This window comes from Pelobates fuscus, chromosome 12, assembly GCF_036172605.1.
Source record: "Pelobates fuscus isolate aPelFus1 chromosome 12, aPelFus1.pri, whole genome shotgun sequence".
NCBI classification, from domain to species: Eukaryota; Metazoa; Chordata; class Amphibia; order Anura; family Pelobatidae; genus Pelobates; species Pelobates fuscus.
The window spans coordinates 13,577,843-13,600,612 of record NC_086328.1 but is presented as its reverse complement, the minus strand read 5'-3'; the positions used below and the strand labels follow the sequence as shown (position 1 = coordinate 13,600,612).

The following is a 22,770-nucleotide window of genomic DNA, read 5'->3' as shown; positions in this document are numbered from 1 at the left end:
TGAGAATTGTGAACATATTGATGAATGCTGTAGAGCTAGGCAGGTAGTAAGTCACCTGTCACGCTCTGTGCAAACATCTAAGAAAGGTGGAGAAAGTCCAAAAGAAGAAAAAGGTTTTTACATCTTCCCTTGAACTCCACAAAGATTGCACATTTATCGTAAACAGGGAAAAAATAAATAAATCCTGTTTTTCTAGCATTTACAGTAACTTGCAGTGAAATGACAGACTGATAAAGTAAGACAAAACCGAAGCGCTGGAAATTTTGCCGAATTGGGGATTTACATTTTTTGTTTAAAGGGGGGTAGGGGTTCGTTATCCATGTATTAAAATTCAGCCTCAATATTGGAAGCTTGGCATACATAACTCACGTTTTAATGAATAAATACTATATTTAACGTGATAGTGCTACGGCAGTCATTGTGTTTGTAACTAATGCCTATTTAACAAGTATCGACATGTTAAGTCAGCATTAACTGCTACTAATGGTATACGAAATTACATTTAGTTTAAATACACCAGTGAGCACACCCATACATATCACACAATGCACCACTGGGCCTCATGCCATAGCATAGTGCACACTTGCAAGGAATTTGCCTTGTTTAATAAATATGTTTTTAAAAAGCAAGTGATTTAGTTTGGCTGCTTTTTTATAAGGCACTTTTAATACCTGTATAATGTTTTTCTGGCACAAATTTGAAAAGGGAAGCAATGAAATAAAATGTTGGATAAGTGTGTTCACGCCAAGAAAAAAAAAAAAACTATTTACATTAACAGGTGAAGTTTACTTTTGTTATCTGCTACATTGAATTAAACGTCAGAGAAAGTTATGTCATATCCTCAGTGCACTATGCCTGCATGATGAATGTGCCAATACCATTGCACAATCACTCTGGTGTCAGACATTATGATAAATATAGCTTAAAGATTGGCTTCACCCAAATAACATGTATCCAGATGGTGCGTGGCTCGCTACCACCAATCAACACCCGTCCCTTCCATCACCATTGGGGAATTCTTGGATGAACAGCGAGTGATCAGATAACAAATTGAAAGACAAAACAAAGGAACAAACTAAGTCTACTGACTATTTTGCTTAATTTGTGCAGAAGCAGCACGGTGAGCCATTTAGCCCAGGCCATGGTTTTAAAGCAGTTGATGGATGCCGGGCATAGTCCAGGGCTTTTCCTACCTTGATGAATTGGATCCAGAGTCTGAGGAGCCTGATGTATGCCGCCTTCGCCGCCCTCGGCTGGGCGATGTAGAGATGCCCAGTTTCTTTTTTGGTGACTTGGATCGGCGCCATGGATCTTTCCATTCGTCAGCCCTTTTGGCATGTGTAGAGCCAGCCACAGCTGGAGTGGCTGTGGCAGTAGGAGCAGCGGGGTTTGCAGGCAGAGCTGGAGAGGGAGCGTCCTTCTTGGAGGCTTCATTTGGACGGCTAGAAAATAAACAAATAAATAAACCACACATTGTCATTCATGCCTTTAAGTGGTCGTGTTAATGCAAGAATTAAATACAACCAACGCATCCTCCATGAAGGACATCAGAGCATGAACATGTATTGGCGGCACAATATCGCCCATCGCAATGTATAAAGGCTGCCTTCTCTGGACTGTCTGGACTAGAAAGGCAGTTTATGCATTTAAATTCTATCTTAACCTTCTCCTAATTTCAGTGCTTAGCCAGCATGTCTCCAGTCGAGTGGCGGCAGATTGAGAGAGGATGCCACATAGCCACCTTCTGCCCACCATGTAAAGGAGGAAACTCCTTCCAGGAATTATTCTCCTATACCACCTCACTTATATACATATATATTTTAAACATATATAAAGAATGACTTAAAAAAAGATCTAGAAATAAAAGTAAGTTGGGGAAGGGGTATAGAAGAGGATACTATTCTTTGAAGGATGCACGGAGGTCTGCAGGAAGCCCCTATCTGTGAGTTCTGGGATACACTCCTACACATTGTATACTAGTATGAATTTTACACCCATACAATACCATGCTACACACATTCACACACTGCATAGTACAGTGAATTTCACACCCATACAATACCATCCTACACACATTCACACACTGCATAGTACAGTGAATTTTACACCCATACAATACTTTCCTACACACATTCACACACTGCATAGTACAGTGAATTTTACACCCATACAATACTATCCTACACACGTTCACACACTGCATAGTACAGTGAATTTTACACCCATACAATACTATCCTACACACGTTCACACACTGCATAGTACAGTGAATTTTACACCCATACAATACTATCCTACACACGTTCACACGCTGCATTGTACAATGAATTTTACACCCATACAATACTATCCTACACACGTTCACACACTGCATAGTACAGTGAATTGTACACCCATACAATACTTTCCTACGCACATTCACACACTGCATAGTACAGTGAATTTTACACCCATACAATACTATCCTACACACATTCACACACTGCATAGTACAGTGAATTTTACACCCATACAATACTATCCTACACACGTTCACACGCTGCATTGTACAATGAATTTTACACCCATACAATACTATCCTACACACATTCACACACTGCATAGTACAGTGAATTTTACACCCATACAATACTATCCCTACGCACATTCACACACTGCATAGTACAGTGAATTTTACACCCATACAATACTTTCCTACACACATTCACACACTGCATAGTACAGTGAATTTTACACCCATACAATACTTTCCTACACACATTCACACACTGCATAGTACAGTGAATTTTACACCCATACAATACTATCCTACACACGTTCACACACTGCATTGTACAATGAATTTTACACCCATACAATACTATCCCTACACACATTCACACACTGCATAGTACAGTGAATTTTACACCCATACAATACTTTCCTACACACATTCACACACTGCATAGTACAGTGAATTTTACACCTATACAATACTATCCTACACATGTTCATACACTGCATAGTACAGTGAATTGTACACCCATACAATACTATCCTACACACATTCACACACTGCATAGTACAGTGAATTTTACACCTATACAATACTATCCTACACATTCAATATACAAAATAATGTTTTATAGGCGCTTTTAAACAAAATTAAAACAAGTGCTCTTTGATACAGCTGCTCACACACAAAAAGTGGGATCTCTCCAATCCCTCCAAATTCAATGAATACAGAATACACTATTTCCACAACCCGTGTGTAATAGTGAAAGTGCGTAGCGCTAAAAAATATTTACTTACTCCCTGAATTTCTTTAGGGGTGCAAATAGTCTCCTGATAGCTAGAAGAAATAAAAATACATAGTGTGTTCCAATTTTTCAAATGATTATACCCCTTATAACTAAGAAGCACTCACGTGGTTTAGAGCTCTAATCACTTTCGCTTTGTGTCATTCTGTGTCATTCAGGTGAATGACACAAAGCGAAAGTGATTAGAGCCAATCCAAATAGGCTCTAAACCACGTGAGTGCTTCTTAGTTATAAGGGGTATAATCATTTGAAAAATTGGAACACACTATGTATTTTTATTTCTTCTAGCTATCAGGAGACTATTTGCACCCCTAAAGAAATTCGGGGAGTAAGTAAATATTTTTTAGCGCTACGCACTTTCACTATTACACACGGGTTGTGGAAATAGTGTATTCTGTATTCACTATCCTACACATGTTCATACACTGCATAGTACAGTGAATTTTACTGTTATGGAGTTCTGGGATACTCATACACAAGGTACGTTATTGGGGTGATATTCCTATATACTGTATGGTGACAAACTCAAATCAACTGCTGTTATTACTCATTCTTGAAAAACATTAAAGAACAATAGGTTGGGTATTTTGCTCCCAGAGAGGGTCAGTCCCAGATGAAAAAGTGAGCCCAGGCAGGCATCTAGGGCCCAAATGTTAGACAGGGGCCTGGAACCATGATCTTGCTTCATCATCACAGTGTGAACATTGAAGGGCCTTCTCTGCTTTTTTGTTTTTATTAAATACATGTGCCTGATTGTCCTTTCTGCAGATTTTTATAGATTAAGGGGTTAACAGATCCAAACAGACAGCCCCCAGAGCTCACAATCACAGCCTCTCTCACCGATGTCCACATTTGGACTGGATTCCTCAATATCTCTGCGTCAAAAGGGGCTTAGTTTTCACATTCGGTCAAGCTACCAATAAACTGTGTGACCAAAATTGGGGATATGCTGCTTGGAGTGCAGACTACGGATTTAAAGTAAAAAACACTACATTGTATCACTAGAGATAAGTGACTTTTAGGGGGGTGCCTAGAGCACACCAGGTCATATCTTCATTCCATAATAGCAGTCTCTACTGATGTGTGATAAAACAGGTACCAGCTCATATATGTAAACATGTGCTGCCAGTCTTATGATACGGCTTGTCTAAACTCAGGCTCGATTCCTACATATACCTGTGATTATTACCGTTCAAGATTATTTCCATGGGCGATGCACGTTCTAAGTGTTAACACAATGGGCAAATTATGATTTTCTGTTTTATTCTTTTGCATTAAATGCCCTGGCAATGGTCGTTGTAATGCCACAGACTAGATTTCATTATAATGACAGACCGAAACCTTACAGGAATCTTAAGAAAATAAACAAGTCCATGACAAACAATGCCCAGATTGAGAAGTTAAAAATACAACTTATCAGATGTAACTGATTAGCAGAGAATCCGTGGATGGAAAAGCATTCATTGAGGTTCATGGTACAAACTATTTCCTAATATTGTATTTCAGTATCCTAGCCACAGGGCAGGTAAGCTTGATTTCACACCTGTACGAAGAGGAGCGGTTTAGTTTGACACGTTCCACCTGCGGATGGGCTCTGCTCACAGCAAGCAAGCACCCACTTAAACAAGCTGAAGCAAACGGTATTGCAATAGAGAGATTATTTTGTGTCCCTAACTTCGCTTTTGTGACAGACAGGTAATACAATAGGCTCTAAGGCTTTCTGGTAAAGATCTAAAAGTTGAATAATCTGGAGAACATTCCATTGGGTCCAAGGAAACTGCCCCAATTTTAGAACTATTTGTTTATTTTCTATTCTCTGGAAAACAGCTGTAACCCATTCAAGATTCTGCCCATTTTATGCTGCCCAATAATAGTGAATACTCTGATCTAGCTGCTTATAGTTTTGTACTCTTTCAGTGATTTGATGGTACGTGTCTGCAAGATAAGAAGTCACTCCAATTTCTGATGGAGAGATTTGCAATGGACCATAGGTGCTCTCGTGGAAAGCTAGAAGAGATCATTTAAGATAAACAGGGCTCAAACCTTTACATGGGTTTCGATGATTGCAATTATAATTATTAGGATTAAAGTATGCAGAGACAAAAGGAAATGAGGCTGCACCACAACACAATTGATTCTTGGCACCAACAACAAATTGCCATTAATTCACAATGTAGAAGAGAGCAGTGTAGAAAGGGTTAAAGGTGGGTTGGAGCATCCAAAGCCCCCCCTGTTCCTCCGTGCTCACAGCCTCTCCCTGGCTGGATGATTGGAGTGTCCCTTTAAGGTCTCTTCCTCGTGCAAGATACAAACTGCAGGTAGAAGGTATTTGGAGTTTTGCAATGCTTGAACTACAAAATAAACAGTTATACCACGAAGGCAGCAGCAGGAAAGCAGCGGTAATTTCTTACGTCTTGATGACAGCAAATAGCAATAACTATCTCAGTATATGACACCAAAGGGGTTTTGATGCTTTACAAAACATTTAATTAATTTGTTGAGCTTACAGCAGATAACGCCCAAGGCTATGCGTAGAGTACAAGCACGTCATTACAATAGCTGCAGTCCATGAACCCTACAAAGATTAACCTGATTATGACTACTTATAACACAGAGTTCAAAGATATCACAGAAATTGAAAACAACAAAGTTATTCTACACACTCTGGACGTATGGAGCCATAATAAGTGCACAAGTAATGATTTACCCCATGCCCTAGTTTTAGGGTCCCTCATCACTGGTCAGTAACTGACATTTGAGCAAAGATAATAGGGAGGTTGAGATGATTACTATCCCCACTTCAATGCTTTGCACATAGGTTTGATAGTAGAATTTTTTTATGAAGATCAAAAGATAATTATGAAAGATGGCCCCAGCAAATCGTTCTTGATCATATTCTCTATTCTGACACAAGTAAAAAGGTTGTTAAGGAAGCCCTAGTAAAAGATGAATGTGCTTCCCCAGAAATATGTGGGACACCTCCCATCACGTTAGCAAATGAGGGTGCAAATATTGCTCCCATGGCACTACCATTCCACTGCAAGAATAAATAGAGTTAAACAAGACATAATTATAGGTTTACAGTTACTGAAACACTTCAACTAGCACAGATTTAAGATCACTACAGCAGTGATGGTACTTAACGGCCAATCTGCCTTTAAATGTAATATTTATGAGTAGAGTGAAACTACATTTCAATTAAGTAAATTAACAGTACATTTTTCATTTTTTTGTGAGTAACGCGAAGCCATGTTTTTGTATTTATGTTACAAGTATAACCACATCACATGAGGGTCTTTGGGCACCCACAGGATGCCCCCTACTGGAAGAAATGGCTAATGAAGGGATTACACACTTCTTTGTAGCCGTACCTGTTCAAGTTTGCTTTGATAGGCTGAAAGCGGTCACCAGACAATCACAGCCGCCCACTAACACTCAAGCGAGTGCTTCCTTTTTGGTCCAAGCAACAGTAAGGGATGGGCTGCTGGGGACTCTTGTTTACTATTAAAACAATTTAACACTGAATGGAAGGGTTGCACCAAGGGTCTCCAGAAACTATAACCACCTCAATAAGATACAGTCCCTGCCATGTCCCTTTAGTTGCCTCAAGACTTCTGCTTATTGAAGCAGGTTTGGTGTATAGATCATGCCCCTACAGTCTCACTGCTTGATTATCTGTCATTTAGGAGTTAAATCACGTTTGTTTATAAAGTCCCAGGCGCACCTTCTTTCATGTGACTTACACAGTCTTCCTAGATACCAAAGGACCAAATTTCTGGACTAAAAGGGAATCATGACATGTCACACATGTCATGTGTCCTTAAGGGGTTAAGGGTGATCTCTACTCAATTTCCACTTGGACAATATCTAACAGTATACCTATCTGATAGTATCTAGCATAGTGTCAGACTCAGACGAAATAGCTATTGCAATTGAAACGAATACTTTGCAACATTGTATTCAGCACACCAGTCTCTGTCTGTACCTAATTATCTGGGATACTTATGTAAGCAGTCAGTCCTATTTTAATCACTATTATTATTATCAGTTTTTTTTCTCTCTACATTGTATTCACACTGTTCACTTAAACTTTCGGTTGTTGTTTGTCTTTTCATTGGGGATATATTAAAATTAGTCTTTTTTGCTCTTTATAATACGTATTTGGAGCCGATTACTGACAGAGCAGTTTTCTCTGAGGATATGAAGTCTGTTATTGGGTTCGTCTGCTCAGCTTACCCTTCTCAGTCTTTCCTTTTCTAGTTAATTTTGGGTTATGCCCTCAGTATCCCACAACCATTTCAACTCTGTTGGAAGGTTTCCCCCCTCAGCATTGTTGGACGTTTCCTAACTTCTAAAGTAAGTTAACATCCAATTGGAAATGAAATGAAAGGTTGTATCAGTCACAGCCAGGGGATATGTAGCTAGGACTGCTTAATCAGAAACAGTGATTTAACTCCTAAATGAAAGAGAACTGAGCAATGAGACTTCAAAGGCATGATCTATACACAAAAACTGCTTCATTAAGCCTGTTTTGGCGACTATAGTATCCCTTTAATATTTTAGCCAGTCAATAACACACCCTCCGCTGTCAGTCTCATCTATAATACTTTTGTTTTGTTTTTAAGTAGAGACAAACTTTTTCCAATTTTATCTAAAAACCATTTATTCCAAGTCGTCACTGAACGGTCTTTCTCCTGATTTGCTCTCCATACATTCATACAGGAAGTCATTGAATTTTAACGAATTACACATACTTCAGAACTAACTGGCAAATAACCTACTCAATGAAACTCAAAATCTATGCACTTGAAACATTCACCCAAACAAGAAGAGGGCCTAAGGTTCCATGTACAGAAGCTAGACAGGTGCAATAATATATTTGCATACACCAACACAAAATTAAAAAATGTGGGTGCGGTACTAAGACGATTTGTTAATGGTATGTTGTGCTTGAAGCCCTGAACTTTTAAAGTCATCTCTGTATCATTATTTGGAATGATCAAAATACCTTGGATGGTGACAATACTGGTGGGAATCTCATGGGCTCTCTGATCTATTGCAAGGTGGAAGGTCCACATATAATAAATAGTTCTGTCAACAGCTTCCCGAACAGTCAAAGGTAATCCTCAAAACTAACAGTTTGCACGAAGTGAATCACTGTATACCAATTCTGGTGCTCCCAGCTAGATTAGGACTTAAGAGGGAAGCACATTATCGAATACAGATGACCAATGCAAAGCGTTATAGGCGTAGTTCTTCAAACAGCTGGTGAAGGGAGAGCGGTACCCAAGTCCCCTTTCTACAGATGATTGGTTTCAAACAGACCATCAGCTGGGTCTCTTAATGTGGATCTTGTTTTGGAGAAAAGTGAAAAAACACCAAAAAAAAAAAAAAACAAGTTTAAAAATAAACACAAATCTAAATAATGTTGCATGGAGTTTTTCCATGGCACAGGGGGCATATTTTATTGGTTGATAAAGAATGAAATTGAAAACAGCCTAATTTATCTTCCCCCAGCCACCTACATGACTTACCTGTAAGCTCATTCCATCTCCTACTGGTTTCAATAAGCTTTGTGCTTTATGTCACAGGTATCAGTGTGCAGGGCTTACCTATGCCTTTACAATCCACAAACAGGAAGAATCCAATGATATGAGAGGGGAGGGGGTATAGCTACACTATGAACAGGTAAAGGTCTCTGCTTATTCCTTGGCCACGTTGTGTTCAATGAAGCCACACTGCAGACAATCTATGTGTGCACCCATCATTAAACTGATATACCCTGAGAGAGGATTAAATAGGGGACAATGGCCAGCTTATTAACCAAACTGAACTTAGACCCTAGATGAAGTAAAAAAACAAAACAAAAAAAAAACAAAACACGTATTTATTTTAACCAAACCATCGTTTGGGGCTTAAATTTTACAGTTCACATGACATTTTTACTGTTAAACACAGCTTTACATAATGGGGGAGCTATGATAGAAGACATTAAAATCCCCCAAAATAAACAATAACTACATAACACCACATGACATGTCTATCCTCTCTCTTTAAATGGCCTGCTACTGGCTACATACATTACCTTCTTATACAGAGTGCAGGGTGTAATTATCATGAAGAGCCCATAACCATATCAGAGCAGGATTGTTCACCTTAGAGAAAACACTTTCAGGGTTAGTAACTGAACACCTCATTAGAGAACTGATCAAAACAGTTAAACTTAAAAGTTACCCCACTCCAGTTTGCTGAAAATTTGAACGCGCCAGGTCATTTTCCAATAATTAACATTTCAGTTATTAAACCCGTATTTATATTCCCACCGCACACCGTGCTTTAAATCACAAGTGGGGACCCCCAGAGCGATGAGGTGGGGAATGAGGAGCAGATTTCTGTTACTAGGAATGACACATCCTGGCAACTGGAATTTACCTGCCCAAGTCACCTGGGTGAGCAGCTTAATGGAAAAAAAAAAATGTTTTGACATTATGTGACAAAATCCCCCAAAAGGATGAGGCGAAGGAAAGACTAACTGACTACACTCACTACTACTCCAACAGTGAGTGGCTCATGGAACATCACAGGCAAAGAGTCCAGAGACACAGAGTTGCGACTGCACTACTATAAAGCCAAAGCGGCACTGATGGCTGCAGATGGGAAACGGACAGCAATGCTTGAATCCTTCACAGGTTTAGCCCTTTTTATGGACTTCGCATCCACCATGGCAAAGAACAAAGAATTTGCCCAAGTTACCTCACTTCTTCGCAAGAATACCATAGCTTACAGGTGGGGTTATCCCACAAAGCTTTACATCTGGCATAACGGAACCACCAAAGTTGTAAATACACCCCAAGAGGGAATCTAAGTGCTGCAGTCTTGGAACCTGGCCCCGGCGGACACCCGAAGGAGCCCCCAGGCTTCTCCACATTTCAAGGTAGACCCACAATGGATGAAACCGGTAACATCTACCTGATTATGGTAGATGAGAGTCATTGAAGTATCCTACCGGTTTGTGTTACTCTGGTCTGCCGGGTCCTGCCAGATTTATCCCCCTTAACATACCCTATATAAGTTTAGGGTGGTTGGGAAGATTGAACCATACTAGATGCAGCCACGTTTTACACCCCACCCCAATGGCCATTACAGGAGACTTCTAGAGCAGACCAGGGTCAATACCTTTTGCACCAAGTTTTACAGGACTATTTAATCTATTGATATTCAAGTTAAGGCACTATTTAGCTTCATTTCGAAATGTGTTCTTAGGACTAGACATTACGACTAGAACCGCAATATGTGTTACATTGAGCTTTCCTCCTCTTGTGAATTCATTCTAGTATGTTTTCTCTAAAAGCAAACTACAATAACTTGCATTCACTAGTTATGTGTACATGCATTTTTCAGAAATGTACAGACTTTAATGCAGTAGTGTGTTTTCTTTCTTCATACAAGACACACATTTTAATAAAGTCACCCCCCTTTCCTTCTATCTAATCAATGTCCAGATAGCTACCATGTCTATGCACTAAACAAAAGGGAGTTTCTATATTATTCAACAAGGACTGGCCTTTTCAGCTAAACTACAAATATGGAGGTTGCATGTTGTTGCTGGAAGGATTGAATAATGAATCTCTGATGATTGTGTCGCTATGTGTACCAAACTCCAATCATGCTAGAGGACATGCAGATGGTCATACGTCAACAACCGAATCTCAAATCCCCTGGCCCAGAAAGCTTCTTGAACCTATACTATTCTACGTTCTCTGATATACCTGCCCCACATCTGACCACACTATTAAACAGAATTAAGGATACTGGCACTGTCCCATCAGAAATGCGCACGTGTCAATTTTTGGTTAATTTCACTGCTAAACGCGGACACCAAATTATTTGCAAAGACACTGGCCACTTGCTGAAACAGATTTATCGCTAGCCTGCTATCACCAGAACAATCCGGGTTTGTACCGGGACTCCAAGTCTTGGATACATTTTTACATGCTCTCGATCTCATAGAATTTCCCAGCTACTTCAATAGCCCTAGTGATACAAGTGCTCCAATCTACGAAGATTCAAGAAGAAGTGGCACATATAAATAAGGGCACTCTACAGAAATTCTCCAAGGACTGCACCGACTGAGACAGCTGTTATGGTAAATAGGACAAGGAGACTGCCTGAAATCCAAAAAGTCTCTAAGGATTTCCTGTCCCGCTCCTTCCTATACCACCATCCAGTTTAAGATTACATTTTTATTCATTTATATTATCTTATATCACTCTTTCTAGACTACCATTAGAGAATCTGGATGACAAACCAATATAACTGGTCTACCCGAGACCCAATTTATAATTGTATTCGAAGATTACTGTCCACACAATGTAAATGGCTTACTGTGCTACTGTAACCTTTTTTGTTGTTGAAAAATCTTCACTAAAGATGAAACATTTAAAAAAATAAAAAAAAAGACTAAACACTAATTATGCAGAGAGGATTTAAACAGGAAACATGACGACTAATACTGCTTATTACTGAACAGTGAATTATGGTGAAAACTGAATTATGAAATACAAGCTTCAAATGTCAAACTGTGACGAGAGATCTATCGTTTTGCCCATTCGGCTTTTGATTCACGGTTTAGTTAGTAAGTCCATCAGAGTTCTTCACTAAAGCGAAAATTCTAATTTAAAGTGAATTTAAAATTTAAGGTAAAAAATAGCTGAAATGCAAAAAATCATTTTAAAGTCGGCTAGATTTTGAGTTCAGCTAGCCGTTCCTTAAATTTGAAATTCACTTTATTAAATAACCCTGCATGTATTTCCACGAGTGATGGCATCAGAATGTAAAATATAAATGATACTTGGAGTTGTGTTTGCATCTTAAATCTCATCAAACAAAATATGTACACCCCCAAGTGATGGGCTGCCATGGAGACATGTTTATACGAGATTAGAAAAGTTAGAACACAACGGAATGACAAAGGTGCCCTGTTTTTCTTAGTGGAATAGAGGGAATTTAAAAAGCTATTTAGCAGCGGTGACATGCTTTAAAAAACCCAGAGGAAAGAAAAAAACACAATCAAAATGCTGTAGATATACTTCATCTGTTTTTACAATGTGCGTCGATTCTAAACTATCCCCCCCCCCCCCCTTTCTGTGTCAGACAGCAAGATTAGACCACTAACTGTAAATGAACATCTGGAAGGTTATCACATGACTCTACACATTAGGCAGCAAGGACAGGCAAGCTTCGGCACTCCAGATGTTGTGGACTACATCCCCCATAATGCTCTTACACCCATAATGCTGGCAAAGCATCACGGGAGGCGTAGTCCAAAACATCTGTAGTGCCGAAGGTGGCCTATGCCTGCATTAGGGCAATATAAAATAGGGGGCAGCAGTTTGTGGGACTTTCTCCCACAGAAAGCTATAGGCTAGTGGGCAAAAGATCAGAACCTGCAGATTTGCTGAACCAGAGAGAGAATCGCTAAAAATTACAGCATTTCTGAGAAACATAAAAATGAACAATACATTTGCCACATACTATCCTGTATGGCAAGTGTGTTCATGAAAATATAAGCCGTTAATACATGACGCAGGAACAGAACAGAACATTCCCACACTTCTGTTACAAACATGAATGGAAGTATGCAGGGGAGAAAGTCCATTCAATAAAGGAGCCATACCACTATATTCTATACCTTTTCGTCTCCTTATTTACGCTCCTGTCACTACTCAGCCCTGTTTGGCACCCCAGGCTATGTAGACTGCATCTCCCAGAGGCTCATCCAGCAGAAAAAAGAAAAAAAAAGGCTTGATCATTTGGGACCCACAGTCCAACAATGGCAAAAGGTCACTGGAACAATCAAGATAGTCTCAGGCAGCCCCAGATGTGTGCCTCTTTAACAAAAGCCAGAGTGTTTTTTGTGGCAGGCCCCACCATTCAGGGATAATGTTGCATCAAACATTAAAATGGCTCTGCTAAACAAAAAGCTATTTGGTTCACAGCTACTACAATTAGCTTGTATAATCCGTAGATTTACCTATTTACCGTACCATGTCTTTTATTGTAAGTTTATAAAAGGTTTCTAAATAGAAAAAGTGATCTATCTTTAAGTTACCCAAAACCATGTTCTATTAACACGAACACAAGGAGTTTAGAGACCACAAGAATAAGAGTGGGGGTCGTGTCCACTTTATGGGCTGCCAAGTTATATTTCCCAGAATTCTCTGCCAGCCCACAAGGTTCCATACAGCTCTGAAACAGAATTCTTATAAACCAGCTTGTTATGAAGACACGGGCAGACATTATTGGGTTTTATTGTGTGTGAATATATATTATAGTAACCCTCTACAGAGACACAGTCTGCAAGAATCATTTCCCACCAATCATGTAAGAATACTGCTCTCTACGCATGCTAATTGATGGAATTTATGAAGCATATGTACAGATATGCACACATGGATGGTGGAGTCAAGCACACAACTGGCATCATGCACATCCAGGCAGTAAAGGCACAATGGGAGTTGTATTCCACAGCAGACACGGTGACATAAATCCCTTTTCTGGAGTGTAGGAGAATGCCTATCCCTTGCAGGAGGTGTGCCAGCAGCAGCTATTTTTAGGAAGTTGCCGTTTAAACCAGGAAGTAAGGTTGCTCCATCTCCACTTGCACACCTACAAGCCGTTACCTGGCTTTACACAATCTGCTTCCCTTGTTTATTTGCATAGAGCCCTGTCTATGGTCAGCTTATCACCTGTGGCTGCTCTGACATCACAAACGGCTATCTTATTGTTTTCATATGAGAGAGGAGAATTTCCAGTGTTACAGTGACTGCCCTGGCACATACATTCTCAATCCATTAGGCTGTCTGTATGCATAACCTCAAACATTAACCCTCCGAGTATCAGACTCCAAAAGGAGGGGGGAGGGGGGAAGGACTGAATGGCAGTGTGCTCTAATAGCACACACATAGCCGTTTTGTTATTGTTAAAGGATTCTGTAATATACTAAAAGTACAGATGGGTATTTCCAATTGTATTTTTACATATTCTTCATGTATTGTACGCAGTATTGGAGACCGTATCTTCAGAAGGATATTGATACCTTAGAGAGATCAGAGAAGGGCTACTAAACTGGTTCATGGATTGCAGGATAAAACTTACCAGGAAAGGTTAAAGGATCTTAACATGTATAGCTTGGAGGAAAGACGAGACAGGGGGGATATGATAGAAACATTTAAATACATAAAGGGAATCAACACAGTAAAGGAGGAGACTATATTTAAAAGAAGAAAAACTACCACAACTAGAGGACATAGTCTTAAATTAGAGGGACAAAGGTTTAAAAATAATATCAGGAAGTATTACTTTACTGAGAGGGTAGTGGATGCATGGAATAGCCTTCCAGCTGAAGTGGTAGAGGTTAACACAGTAAAGGAGTTTAAGCATGCGTGGGATAGGCATAAGGCTATCCTAACTATAAGATAATGCCAGGGACTAATGAAAGTATTTAGAAAACTGGGCAGACTAGATGGGCCGAATGGTTCTTATCTGTCGTCACATTCTAAGTTTCATGAAAAAAAAAAAAAAAAAAAAATATATATATATATATATATATATATATATATATATATATATATATCTATTTTCTTTCAAGACTTGATAACAGGATTATAGCAAATATAGTTTTGAGGTAAGTTGTCCTTGAAGTAAAAAAATAAATAATTCCAATACGGTGCCATCAAACCAGGGGTAGGAGTAGAGGTATGAGGATCAATAAGTCTTCTTCTCAAAGCAGAAGAAGTGAGGAAGTCATCGCTGCTGCTTTGGGCTGTTCTAACTTCCTATGGAATTCTGTCTACAACTAAAGGAAACACACACACACACAGATCTACAGCTAGATTACGGTTTTCCTGGCATGGCATTAGCAGGAGGCAACGCGGTCTGAATTAAATTAAAGGTGGCGTCTGGAGACGATGCCTGGCCTAGGAAACAACAAAATATTTTCATTATACACCTGCTGCGTCAAGAACATTTGTGATTCCATCACAGAAGAAAAGTAATTCACTGTTAGAAACTAACACAAACACACAAAGAAAATGAGAAAAATTATTTCTTAAAATTCTACATCAGCCCATTGTTCAAACCTAGAGCAGTCTTGGCAGACATAAGCAGATTATAGAGTTCCCTACACTTTTTCCAGGACATCGCCAGCATCACCCAGTCTAGACAGGGAGAGAGAAGTGAAGTGAAAGCACTGGATTCAGCAAACAAACACAGCAAAACATTCACACATTTAGCATTGCAATCTGCAGAATAAACACTGGCAATGCCTCCTGGGAAGTTAGCCTGAACCCTTATGCTTTTTACACACAACAGGGTTCTGAGATTTGGTGCAGTCAGAAGAACTGCAGCTCCTCAAACTATACAAAGAACTCAGCAGATAACACATTGGAGGGGTTTGCCAAGTTCAAGTAAACACTTCCGCTTTTCAATGTCTTCCTAGTGAATTTAGTGCATTCCCTCGGCAGCGTGTAATCTGCAACATGAACTGCACACTTTCAAATAACTTGTCAGGATCCCTGCAGAATAAAATAAAGTGTGAGATCAGCTGGGTTTAACTAACCTTAGCAGGATGGACCCCATGGTAGGATGTACTCTGCAGAGTTCAGGATTAACTTTACTGAGAGCTGCAGAGTTGGCAGAAACTGAGCATGGCAGAAACATAGAATGTGACGGCAGATAAGAACCATTCAGCCCATCTAGTCTGCCCAATTCTCTAAATACTTTCATTAGTCCCTGGTCTTATCTTATAGTTAGGATAGCCTTATGCCTATCCCACGCATGCTTAACCCCTTAAGGACACATGACGTGTGTGACACGTCATGATTCCCTTTTATTCCAGAAGTTTGGTCCTTAAGGGGTTAAACTCCTTTACTGTGTTAACCTCTACCACTTCAGCTGGAAGGCTATTCCATGCATCCACTACCCTCTCAGTAAAGTAATACTTCCTGATATTATTTTAAAACCTTTGTCCCTCTAATTTAAGACTATGTCCTCTTGTTGTGGTAGTTTTTCTTCTTTTAAATATAGTTTCCTCCTTTACTGTGTTGATTCCCTTTATGTATTTAAATGTTTCTATCATATCCCCCCTGTCTCGTCTTTCCTCCAAGCTATACATGTTAAGATCCTTTAACCTTTCCTGGTAAGTTTTATCCTGCAATCCATGAACCAGTTTAGTAGCCCTTCTTTGAACTCTCTCTAAGGTATCAATATCCTCCTGCAGATACGGTCTCCAGTACTGCGTACAGTACTCCAAGTGAGGTCTCACCAGTGTTCTGTACAATGGCATGAGCACTTCCCTCTTTCTACTGCTAATACCTCTCTCTATACAACCAAGCATTCTGCTAGCATTTCCTGCTGCTCTATTACATTGTCTGCCTACCTATATGGCAGGATCCCATTGTAGTATGTACTCTGCAGAGTTCAAGGCAATGTCTATTGAGAGCTGCAGAATTTATCTGAACATGGCAAGATCTCATAGTAGTATGTTCTCTGTAGTGTAGAATCTGCAGATCACAAACTGAAGCCTTTGTAAAACTTCAGGGTTCACCTGCCCAAGGTGGTATCCTTCAACAGAATGCAATATGCAGAGTACAGCTGACCCAGCAGTAGTAAAATGAATTAACGGTGGATATGAACATCCACATCCAGAAACGTACAGCTCTATTGAATAATTGGGTGATAAATGCTTTTCATCAAAAAACGTCTTCTAAACTTTGGGTGAACCTGGACTCCTAAGGCGAAGGATACTTTTCCCCACATATAGATGCATGTAGAGCTGGAAATCCAAGAGTTAATGTTCATTTTGGCCCGTTTAATCACCAGATGCAATATGCACTCATTCTAGGTGTACGCAAACAATGAGGTTTTGGCTGAAGTCCTGACAAGGTCATAACACAGCTACAGATAGACGTCATTCAATAATATAGCTAGACATTTTATTACCTGTCAAAGGGCACCGCTCTTATCTATATCCTCAGCAGATTATTCCTATAGTTCATCAAGGAAGGCTTTAGAGCGGACTACGCAAAACCCAAATACAAACAGCTACTTGCAGGACACTTCCTGCTGAGTTAGCAAACTGGTCACAGACTACAAATATGTTTTTGGTTGATTTTTTGTTTTTGTTTCAAGTACGTAACAAATAATGAAGTACAGTCCCTGAAATAAACAAAAAACCAACAATAACCATTCATTGGGTTAGAGTTTTTATAAACCCAAATAATATCAGAATCTTGCTGTTAGACCACATCTCCCAGTATGATATATGGGACATTGTCCTCTACTCCCAGATGAAGGTGTAAGGGTGCCACATTTGAATATCACTGGACAGCCACTAGAGGTACTTTCCAAAACCAAAGGTTTTCACATTCAGCATCATCACCCACAACATTATAGGGCCAAACGCAGCTAATTCTTCTCGCAGGGAAGGACTGGATTCAATGCATGTCTAGGAGAAGCGCTGGTCTGACACACAGCGGGAATTGCTGTCCACGTGCATTACGTGTTTAGTTGTCAAGGATGATTACCTCATTGTGGTAGGATCGGGCTGCGGCGAGGAAACTGCGCTGGAAAGATGAGTGTCACTACATGCGTTCAGCAGCTTGTTTTATTTTAAGAAGCGGGCCCAGTATTCTAATAAATATATTATATATATATATATATTTTTTTTAAATAATGTTATTAAGGTGTCTATTTAATTTTAAACAAACACTTTACACTTGCCGTTTTAGTGGTTTAATTTCGGACTATTTACAGTCAGAGGGTATACCTCGGGTTTAACCCCTTAAGGACACACGACATGTGTGACATGTCATGATTCCCTTTTATTCCAGAAGTTTGGTCCTTACGGGGTTAAACCCAGTCTGAACACAGGATGTAGTGTCTATAATCATCATACAGTGAATAATATCAGATTGCACCTGGTTTTCTGGTTTGATTTCCTCCCTTAAGAAACAGATAAACAATAGCTTGTAACACCATACAAGATTGCAACCCAGTTCCGGTGTCTATTGTAATTGCAGTCAATCATGTATTCCACTAGACTTTGTGGCAACTTCAATAGCAGTGCTGTTATGTCAGATGGGGTGCCTGAACTTTACTCTCAATTTCACTACACTCCCATAATCCTTTGCTCGGAAATTGTAGTCGAACATCACATCTGGAGCTACACTTACAAACAGTGGTTTATAGATCATAGGTGTGTCCAAGGTTTCCGGCCTGTATCCTCTATTTCAATACCCCCCCATAATCCTTTGTTGCAGAATGCATCCAAACATAAAGACAGACACAGGTAACACACAGATTTAGTGTGTGCTATCCTGGAACTGAGTGGCTCCGTGTCAATCAGCGTTAGACGTACAAAAAAATTCAACAGAAAACTTGATTTTTTTTTGCAATTGGGCTTTTTTTAACCTAAATTTAGAAATTGTGTTTGAATCCTTGGCAAATCTCACGTTGGTGAAAAGCTTTGCTAAATGTACAATGAGGGGGAAACATTAAAATGTACGCAAGCGGAAGCTGATTTTCAATGTTATATTCAATGTTCTACTTTATGTAAAAATAAATAAATAAACAACTGCACTGCCTTGTTTTTAGTGATTAAGTCTGTGATTTTACGAAGCAATCTTTTATCATAGAACAGCTCCTGAAATATCGCCTTCGATTCAAAACTCTGCCAAGATTTGTAAAATCCAGCCACACCTATCAAAATCCTACCTTTGACCGGAGCAGTAAAAATCTCATAATTTATTCAGCCCAGAGTATCTTGCATCATTTATGCATTACGATGCCCGTGCAAAGCTGTTCAAATGCAAAAGGAAATGTTGTTTCATAGTCTACAGTCTGATGTACACACAGAAACCAATTTTACTATTTCCTCTTGTTTTGAAAAACCAAAAAACCGGTATAGTGAATGTGTGACATCACAGGATATATGTTACATCAGAAGATAAAGGCCTATCATGATTTTTTTGGCACACCTACAGGTCTGTAAAATTCCCAAATTTAGCAAACCGCACATAAGGAACATGCTGGATATTTAAAGGGACACACACCCTTTCTGCATCTTACATCAGGCATGCAAACTTAATTTCCGTACATTGTTTTATTGTTCAACAAGGTGCCCACAGGCTGGCAATGTCAAGCCCAATCTCGAACATTCATATGTTAATTAGCATCCTCTAGATTGCTATCTCGTTTGGAGCAGGGCCCGCGTCATACTAATGTGCATGTATATTCTATATTTAGATTCCCATATTTAAATTGTAAAGTGACTATGTTGGCAACATGTAAATAGTATCAACCAGTCACGTTAAAACATAAAAAGGCAATAGGTTCTCGTTTTTTTTTGGTTTTAAAAATCACAAATCCATACAAAAAAAATTATCCTTCCTCCCCCAGATCATTTTAACCGAATCAGAAAATGTTGTCTTTTCATTGTGACACCAAGTGTGGTTTATATGTAAACATAAAATGAAAAAGTACCCCTTGAAATAATGTGACAAGAGAATAAACAAAATTTGCAGAGATCTCACTAAAAGGTAGAGAGTGGTAAATCGACTAAATGTTGCTCTAAAAACATAGAAAACCTTAAAATAAAGCACAAAAACAGAGCCACAAAAAAACTAGAAGTTAATACCAGGAGCGGATATAAAGGGTATCAATCTATATGAACAATCCTATACAAAGTATTGAAATATCAATCTATAGAGTCATAAAAAAAATAAATCAATGTACTAATAAACTGTGTGATGCAATGAATTATACAGGTCTGTCCAAACTGAAGTCCCACCAGAAGCACAATACAATCGGAGAAGTGTCCCAGACGTACTCACATACAGACCAATCAGCAGACTCCTGGTAGGTCTGTCTGTTAATGCTATGAGCTGTCTGGTTATTTTTGTTTGTCTCCCATCTGTCTGCTAGAAATTACCCAGAAACCATTGTTTAACTGGCCCAGAGAGCGCTCAGTGCACTGACACAGCAAGATTCCAGAGACGGCTCAATGCACTGACACAGCAAGATTCCAGAGATGGCTCAATGCACTGACACACAGACAAAAGAGACAGTAAGATACCAGAGACAGCTCAATGCACTGACACACAGACAAGAGACACAGTAAGATACCAGAGACAGCTCAATGCACTGACACACAGACAAGAGACACAGTAAGATACCAGTGTCAGCTCAATGCATTGACACACAGACAAGAGACAGTAAGATACCAGAGGCAGCTGAATGCACTGACACACAGTAAGATACTAGTGACAGCTCAATGCACTGGCACACAGACAAGAGACACAGTAAGATACCAGAGACCACTCAATGCACTGGCACACAGACAAGACACATCAAGATACCAGAGAGAGCAATGCACTGGCACACAGAGAAGAGACACAAGTAAGATACCAGAGACAGCTCAATGAATTGACAGACAAGAGACAGCTCAGTCCACTAACAGTGAGAAACCAAAGAAAGCACAGTCCACTAACACAGCAAGAAACCAAAGACAGCTCAATGCACTGACACACAGACAAGAGACACAGTAATATACTAGAGACAGCACAATGCAGACAATAGACAGCTCTGTGCACTGACACACAGCAGAGTGGTGCAGAGACCGCTCAGTGCACTGACACACAGCTGAGTGGTGCAGAGACCGCTCAGTGCACTGACACACAGCTGAGTGGTGCAGAGACCGCTCAGTGCACTGACACACAGCTGAGTGGTGCAGAGACCGCTCAGTGCACTGACACACAGCTGAGTGGTGCAGAGACCGCTCAGTGCACTGACACACAGCAGAGTGGTGCAGAGACCGCTCAGTGCACTGACACACAGCAGAGTGGTGCAGTGACAGCTCAGTGCACTGACACACAGCAGAGTGGTGCAGTGACAGCTCAGTGCACTGACACACAGCAGAGTGGTGCAGTGACAGCTCAGTGCACTGACACACAGCAGAGTGGTGCAGAGACCGCTCAGTGCACTGACACATAGCAGAGTGGTGCAGACAGAGGTCGGTGCACTGACACACAGTTAGCAGCTGCACTCTGACTATGAAGTAAATAAACACCAATATAGTGGTTTCACCTACTTTTGAAAAATCACAACGTATCTATTCACTAAACATTGCAATACAATCTGGATCCACAGGTAAGTGCTTGCAAGTTAGTGATTAAATATCCTCAACAGCACAGGTTGATGGGTTTCATATAATATATATATGTGCCTAAAACGTGCAATTTCTGTGTTAATGCTCTGCAGATCCTTGTTCAGGGAGTAACCCCATAGTGTTTTAATTTAATGGCAAAATACTAACATAAATGACATCATATCGAACCCCGTGCAGCACTATGGGCGATGCCATCTATAATTTATTAACCTTGGTGTATGGCAGATACCATTCAGTACAGGGGGCACTAACCTCAAGGCAGAGCTTACTGAGATTATTGGGAGTTATACTACTGGTCAGCAGCTTTATATGGTCCACAGGAACCCTGGATGGCATTATTTGCCCTGAATGCAGATTTAAAAAGAGATGACAGACAGACTAGAAATTTATAGATCCACTTCCTCTTTCCATATACAATTTAAAGCGGCACTGTCATGCCGAACTTACCTTTCCTCAATCTCTTCCTCTTCTCACCCTCTCTCGGGATCTGTTATTAATTTCTTCCATTCTTCTTTAGTTTTCTTTAAAACCATAAGACAAAGTAGGGACTCTTTGTCTTATGGGATTCCTCCGCTTGACCAGCTCTGACCAGCGGAGGAGCAAAGTGTGCTTCATTTCCGCTGGTCAGAGCAATTTTCCCATGATCCCTAGCTTTCCTCCCTGTTCCCACAATGCTTCCTGTCAGTATTGCCGAAAGTCCTGTCACTTAGACAGAACGCCGGCAAAACTGCCGAATTGCATCCTAACAGAATGAGCACCGTTTCTCCATTGGTGTTAGGATGCAATTCGGTACTTTGTTCGGATCGGAATTTCATTCAAATGAATGAAACTCCGATCCTATTCATTGCTGTGGCTGCATCTTGCAGCCGCTTAGTAGATAACTCCCTAATTCCCACGGTATTAGGGAGCTATCTACTAAAAGGCTGAAAGACCTAAATTGGTCTTTCAGCCAAATTTACTAACACCAAGTAAAAATGACTTGGTATTAGTAAATAATATGCCCCTACTCGCTATACCGCGAGTAGGGGCATGTCTAGTAAGCAGTGAGCAGCCTGTGGCTGCTCACTGTAGAAAAAAAATAAAAAAAATATTGCCCCCCACCCCTAAATGACGGGTGGGGGCCGTAAAGTAAAATAAGGGAGGGAGACCTATTGCCCCCCCCCCCACCCCTGAGCGGTGGGTGGGGGCCATAAAGATAATGAGGGGGGGGGACCTACTGTCCTCCCCCCCGGCCCCCACCCCTGG

General features: G+C 40.1%; 1 protein-coding gene across 1 annotated transcript in view; it reads right to left on the bottom strand.

Moving 5' to 3' along the window:
- Window positions 1-22,770, bottom strand: part of ZC3H18 (zinc finger CCCH-type containing 18) — a 98,348-nt gene that overhangs the window by 13,660 nt on the left and 61,918 nt on the right. Inside the window, exon 9 of the mRNA XM_063438318.1 lies at window positions 1,194-1,442. Coding sequence (XP_063294388.1) covers window positions 1,194-1,442 — 249 coding nt within the window. The remainder of the gene's footprint in view (window positions 1-1,193; window positions 1,443-22,770) is intronic.